The sequence below is a fragment of the Arachis ipaensis genome, chromosome B7 (assembly GCF_059453495.1).
Source record: "Arachis ipaensis isolate K30076 ecotype BB chromosome B7, ASM5945349v1, whole genome shotgun sequence".
NCBI classification, from domain to species: Eukaryota; Viridiplantae; Streptophyta; class Magnoliopsida; order Fabales; family Fabaceae; genus Arachis; species Arachis ipaensis.
In genome coordinates, this window is record NC_142442.1 from 142,206,915 (window position 1) to 142,213,647 (window position 6,733).

The following is a 6,733-nucleotide window of genomic DNA, read 5'->3' on the forward strand; positions in this document are numbered from 1 at the left end:
GCTTCCAGTCCAATTCAAGCATAGATAATCTGCAAGACAAAGCAAATGGGAACTAAAAGCAAAACAAAATTCACAAAGATATCAATTCCTACTCCACCTTTTTTCCATTGTTGGTATTATTATTTGAAAGGGTCTTGATAATAATAATAGTAATAATAATAATAATAATATTCAGTTGTGAAATTCAGATGATCATGTGGTTTAGATAATAAACAAAGCACAACTGGGAAGAAGACGCTAACAGCTTTCACACATTTTTAGACTAGTTTGGAATTGGATTCCCCATGTTTTTGAACTTTCATTTTTTCTATTAGTTTGGTTTGTTGGCCCCACAATTTTCCGTAGCTTTCACACTCAAATTTGGTGAGCCAATTAGTACATACATATATTGAGAGACTGTAGGCCTACTGCTTCACAAGAACAGCACAGCCTCAAATTGTTCTGAAAGATTTGCTGATTATAATTGTTGAATTGGTTTACAGGTATGGAGACTTTAAAGAAGATTTTTGCTTGTTCTGTTGAATTTCTCTTTTCTTATTACTTAATTGCTAGCACATAAGTTGTAATAACTGCGGTAGATGCTTGCAAGTTAATAGGGACCATTGCAGCAATTAAGAATTTAAGATGGTAGTATATGGTAGATGACATATTTTATTATAGTATAAGTAGCATATGGTACATGAGACATTATTTTAATGCTGGTGATGTTTTACTCATCTAAAGAACAAAACATTCAAGTGTTTTGTATTAATTTTCTTTAGATGATCATGGAAATAGTTGGTGTAGAGATTGAGATTCTAAACATAAGATATGATTATTGTTTCACATAAAACCTCTGAAAAGTATGCATGTTCCTAACTATTTTCTGATATTGTTTTCTTTGGCAGATCATGGAGGGAAAACACTCTGTTCCAAGTATGACCAAGCCTACTAATATCATACAAAATCATGACTTCTCTGAAGGGCTAAGCTTTTGGCATCCGAATGGCTGCGACGGCTATGTTGCTTCAACTGAACCAGGTCCTCAAGGAGGAGTGACAATGACATTAGGTGCTAAATATGCTGTTATCACAAACAGAAAGGAATGGTGGCAAGGTCTTGAGCAAGATATCACCGGAAAAGTCTCTGTCGCTTCCACTTATGCTGTTTCGGCCAATGTTGGAGTAGCTGCACTTTCTGAGGGATCTGCTGATGTTCTAGCTACCCTGAAACTAGAGTATCATGGTTCTGATGCAAGCTACCTGTTCCTTGGGAGGTACATAATAATTTTTATAATCTCATTGTATTCTCTTCCTTGTTCTATAAGATACATTTACCAAAATGATTACAAAATTGACCATTATTTTCCTACAGAACTTCTTGTACAAAGGGTAGCTGGGAAAATCTGAAAGGGACATTTTCATTGTCAACTATGCCTGATCGAGTTACATTTTATTTGGAAGGACCTGCTCCTGGAGTTGACCTTCTTATACAATCAGTAGAGATTACCTGCTCTAGTTCAAGTGATATTGAGGATCATGTAATTTTCCATTTCTGAATGCTGTTACATCTTTGCAAAATTATAAATCTTGGTGAAAAGTCTAATATATTTAACAAACTTGAAGCACATACATACCTGAAATGAAATAGTTACCACATCTTCCATTGCAATAAACATAATCATTGCACATGTAATCTCTTTTAAACTCACTAACTTGTGATGAATTGTCCTCCTTTGTTTTATAATAAAGGCAAAAACAACAGGAACTTTGTCAACTGAAGATGATAACATCATAATAAACCCACAATTTGATGATGGCCAGAATAACTGGTCTGGAAGAGGCTGCAAGATCGCAATACATGACTCACTGGGAAATGGAAAAGTCCTTCCCAAGGTTGGAAAATTCTTTGCAGCTGCAACAGAACGCACCCAAAGCTGGAATGGAATTCAGCAGGACATTACCGGACGGGTGCAGCGTAAGCTCGCCTATGAACTCTCTGCTTTGGTTCGGATATTTGGAGGCAATGTCACTTCTTCTGATGTCCGCGCAACTTTATGGGTTCAGAATCCGGATTCTCGAGAGCAGTATATAGGAATTGCCAAGTTAGTAGCTTTTGATGATTGTGTACTTTCAGAAAACAAGATTACTTGATCTTAAAACTACCTCAAAATTTATTTTAATTGCTGAACAAAGATCATGTTTTACCAAAAGTGTGCAGGCAACAAATCAAGATTGGGTTCAATTGCAGGGAAAGTTCCTTATAAATAATTCCCCATCAAAAGTGGTTGTTTATTTAGAAGGTCCCCCAGCAGGCATTGACATTCTTGTCAATACTATTGTTATAAAACATGCTCCCAAGACAGCTCCATCAACGCCACCAGATTTTGAGGTTCATAATATTTCCAGTCAAACACATTAATTTATATTAGCATTATGGACGATTGTGTATATATGTTTCAAGAACTTAAAGAGTGGCCTTGTGTTTGCAGGATGCTCCTTTTGGGATTAATATAATTGAGAATAGTAATCTGGCTAATGGCACCAATGGATGGTTTCCCCTTGGTAATTGTACTCTGAGTGTTGGAACCGGTTCGCCACGTGTGCTTCCACCAATGGCAAGAGACTCTCTTGGACCTCACGAGTCGTTGAGTGGCCGCTATGTCCTTGTAACGAACCGCACCCAAACATGGATGGGGCCTGCTCAGATGATCACTGAGAAATTGAAGCTGTTCTTAACATACCAAGTGTCTGCTTGGGTGAGGATTGGTTCAACAGGATCAGTTGGTCCTCAGAATGTGAATGTTGCCCTTAGTGTTGACGATCAGTGGGTGAATGGAGGACAAGTTGAGGTTGCTGATGACAGATGGCATGAAATTGGTGGATCATTTAGAATTGAGAAGCAACCATCAAAGGTTATGGTTTATATTCAAGGTCCTGCTTCTGGTGTTGATTTGATGATTTCTGGACTTCAAATCTTCCCTGTTGATAGACAAGCAAGGTTTAGATATTTAAGGAGGCAGACAGACAAGGTAACATTCCAGATTCCATGCTTATTCTGTATTATTCTAACATATCAATCTTCATTAGAATTGATTTGGAAAGTTCTAAATATCTCTTATCTCTTGCACTTGAATTCAAGAATCCTTTTTTCTGTTTCTCATTTCTTGCTCTCCAGGTTCGAAAGCGCGATGTAATCTTGAAATTCTCTGGGCTGGAGGACATAAGTGGTCTAGGAACTTTGGTTAAAGTGAGGCAAATACAGAACGATTTTCCAATTGGAACATGCATCAACAGAACAAACATTGACAATGAAGACTTTGTTGACTTCTTTGTGAAGCATTTTAACTGGGCTGTGTTTGGGAATGAGTTGAAGTGGTATTGGACAGAACCACAACAGGGGAATATCAACTACAAAGATGCTGATGAAATGTTAGACTTATGCCTCAAGAACAAGATAGAAACCCGCGGCCACTGCATCTTCTGGGAAGTAGAAGGCACAGTTCAGCAGTGGATCAAATCACTGAACAAAGACGATTTGATGAAAGCAGTCCAAAATCGGTTAAGCAGCCTCTTGAATCGGTACAAGGGCAAGTTCAGGCACTATGATGTTAACAATGAAATGCTGCATGGTTCATTTTATCAAGACAGGCTTGGTAGAGACATAAGAGCAAACATGTTCAAGGCAGCACACCAATTAGACCCATCTGCTACTCTCTTTGTGAATGATTATCACATTGAAGATGGAAACGACACAAGATCAACACCAGAGAAATACATTCAACAGATTCTTGATTTGCAACATCAAGGTGCACCAGTTGGTGGAATTGGAATTCAAGGACACATAGATAGTCCTGTGGGGCCTATTGTTTGTTCTGCACTTGATAAATTAGGGACTCTTGGTTTACCAATATGGTTCACTGAGCTTGATGTTTCTTCAAGAAATGAGTATGTTAGAGCTGATGATTTGGAAGTTATGATGAGGGAAGCCATGGCACACCCTTCAGTAGATGGCATAATGCTGTGGGGATTCTGGGAATTGTTTATGAGCAGAGAGAATTCACACTTGGTGAATGCAGAAGGTGATGTTAATGAAGCTGGAAAAAGGTTACTTTGTCTTAAACAAGAGTGGTTGTCTCATAGCCATGGCTGTATTGATGATCAAGGGATATTCAGCTTCAGAGGCTTCAGTGGAACATACAATGTTGAAGTTGTAACATTATCTAAGATTGTTTCAAAGACATTTGTTGTTGATAAAGGTGACTCTCCTTTGGAGGTAGAGGTATCCTTTAACTAGTATTGTGCTGCTTTTATTTGCGAATTCCATTCATTTCTTTTAAATAAAATATAATTTTATTACCAAATAATTTACTACTCTGAATGGTAATATATATATATACAAATTTTGTGATCATCCTGTGCAATACACAGGATACATCCTAGTTATATTAAATTAGTATTTTGATAAATATTAATTTGTGTATTAATTTATTATATATGATAGATAAGACAAAAAAAAAAAAAGAAATCATATATATCTATTATAAATAACAGAGAAAGAGAGTTTTTAAATGAGAAGATTAGCAAAAAAAAATATTGGTTTAATTTTTATTGATTTTGTCATTTTTATCAAGGGTAAAATCTAATACCTTGGATTTAATTTTTAATATACAAGAGTACATAGGAATAAGTAGTATTTTATTTTTAGAAAATAATTATTTTTTTAATTTATAATTAAAAAAATCCTTATTAAATATGGCTTATTCCGGTGTACCCGTGTATTTTTGGAGACGATAATAATGGTTATCATTGTTAAATATGGCTTGTTTTCTTAATTTATCATTAAAAAAAAATCCTTGTCGATGTATTTTTGTGTATTTTTATATACTGTTTGTAAATCTATATACTCTTTTGGAGACGATGACATGGATTAAAAACGTGTATTTTAAAAATTTTAAAAGGGAGTTCAGGGGAGGGTACGGCTGTAATTTTTATAGAGTTCACCAATGGATACGACGAACTTGCTAGTTTTTATAGGGTTCGCCGTGGGTGCGGCGAACTTGCCCAAATACAAAAAAAAAACAATTTTCTTTTTTTAGGATTTTTTTAGTAAACTATCATTTCTACGCATAAAAGATGGACTTTTGCTAACAAAACTATTCGGATCCTAAAAAATTATTCGAAATTTTCAAAATGGTGGATACTACAATGAATATTTTATAATTGTTTTCATGTGAATATATTTCTTTTTGACCCTTGGATGATGGATTGTATGGTTAGATTTTGATATTTATAAAAGTGTTGTTTTTGTTTAAAGTGTGGCTAAATAAATAAACCACACTTTTAACCAAAGTATCTTTATGAGAAGATATTTTTGCCATCTTCATTGTAGTATCCACCTTTCAAAATACCCTCTAATAAAATCTAACTCTAACTTCATTTTTTTACTCCACACTACCACTCTCCCAATCCCAAACTCCACCACCACCACTCTCTTCAAGAGCTTCAACAAAGGTGGAATCCCATCTTTTTCAATAATGATCTTCTTGTTCCTATCGTTATCATTCACAAGCGAAACAAGTTCATTAACAGCTTCTACCCTATCGTTCAATTAACCCATTTGAACACTGGCAATGAAAGACCATACAACCTGCAACAGCGGTGGAACCATTGGCGTTAAAGATGGAGAGGAACCAGCACATGTCACCGATGGAGGCTTTGTGGTAGGAGAGGACCTTGCAGAAGTCTCCAACAGAGATGGTGGTGATGACGGGGCAGAGGATGGAGCGGCTCTTACACTTGCAGACAAGGGAGAAAACGCGGTTGAGGTTCTTGGAGGCTTCGGCGACGACACGACAGACAAGGCGCTCGTAGAAAAGGGGCTGCTAGGAGAGGAGGTGGCGAAGCAGACAATAGATGGTGTGGAATAAAAATTTAAAAGATTTGGGTGGTGTTAAGAAATGATTTAAGTGGTGGTTAGATTTGGGATTGGAAGAATAGTGGTGTGGAGTAAAAAAAAGTTATATTAAAATATATTTTAAAATTTTTAAATATTTTTTTAAATTTGGATAATTTTATTAATAAAAGTTCATCTTTCATAAATCAAAATGATAATTTTATTTTTTTGTAGATAAATTTATTAGCATCTTAAATTTTTACGGATAAAAATGATAATTTACTTTGGAGTGGTTTTCGTGAGTGGATGGGTTGGTAGTGCATTAATTTCTAGTACGGGGGCACCATTTCGTGGGTCAGCAATTCTGGAAGAAGTTATGGGTATGGTCACTACGTAGGTAGACTGAATTGGGCTAACAAGATCTTGGAAAGCCCGTGAAGGAGAGAGGAATTTCTAGCACCAAACAATATAAAAAAGCGATGCAAACTAGAAGTAGAATATGCACTGCAAGGCCTGTACCAATGACATACATATATGCCTTGCTAGAAGATTGAAGATGCATTCGGGTTCAAATCCTAATCATGACTAGAAAGTTGTTATATGAAACCAGTAAGAGGAAGAGGTGTGTTTGTGTTAGGATCTTAACAAAAATAAAAAGAAAATAAAAACTAAAATATGAAATCTGGAAAACCATACTAACGAACATAACGTCGTTAACAAAAAAAAAAAAGGAATATAATGCCGTTCCGTTAGTAAACATATTTCATATAGAAAAAATATTTACAAACATAAACATAAACAGAGTTAAAATATTTGTTTAAATATTATATATTAGTTAACAAAATAGATATGAAGTGAT

The 6,733-nt window shown here is 35.5% G+C and overlaps 1 protein-coding gene across 2 annotated transcripts; it reads left to right on the plus strand.

Annotated features, from left to right (window-relative positions):
• Positions 1-347: 347 nt before the first annotated feature.
• Positions 348-4,392, plus strand: LOC107607951 (endo-1,4-beta-xylanase 1-like). Of its 2 annotated transcripts, none has more exons than XM_088492564.1 (7): positions 348-482; positions 888-1,255; positions 1,354-1,519; positions 1,731-2,083; positions 2,193-2,370; positions 2,471-3,010; positions 3,157-4,392. In XM_088492564.1, the coding sequence occupies exons 2-7, from the start codon at positions 891-893 to the stop codon at positions 4,273-4,275; spliced, it is 2,721 nt and encodes a 906-aa protein (XP_088348690.1). In that variant the 5' UTR covers positions 348-482; positions 888-890; the 3' UTR covers positions 4,276-4,392. The 2 variants fall into 2 exon arrangements, with proteins under 2 accessions (XP_088348690.1, XP_088348689.1); XM_088492563.1 differs by lacking the exon at positions 348-482 and adding an exon at positions 541-627.
• Positions 4,393-6,733: the final 2,341 nt, after the last annotated feature.

Excerpts from the sequence above, each read along its gene's own strand:
- LOC107607951 (XM_088492563.1), top strand. Across the intron at positions 1,256-1,353 it reads AGCTACCTGTTCCTTGGGAG|AACTTCTTGTACAAAGGGTA; the intron begins GTACATAATAAT and ends ATTTTCCTACAG. Across the intron at positions 2,371-2,470 it reads CAACGCCACCAGATTTTGAG|GATGCTCCTTTTGGGATTAA; the intron begins GTTCATAATATT and ends TTGTGTTTGCAG.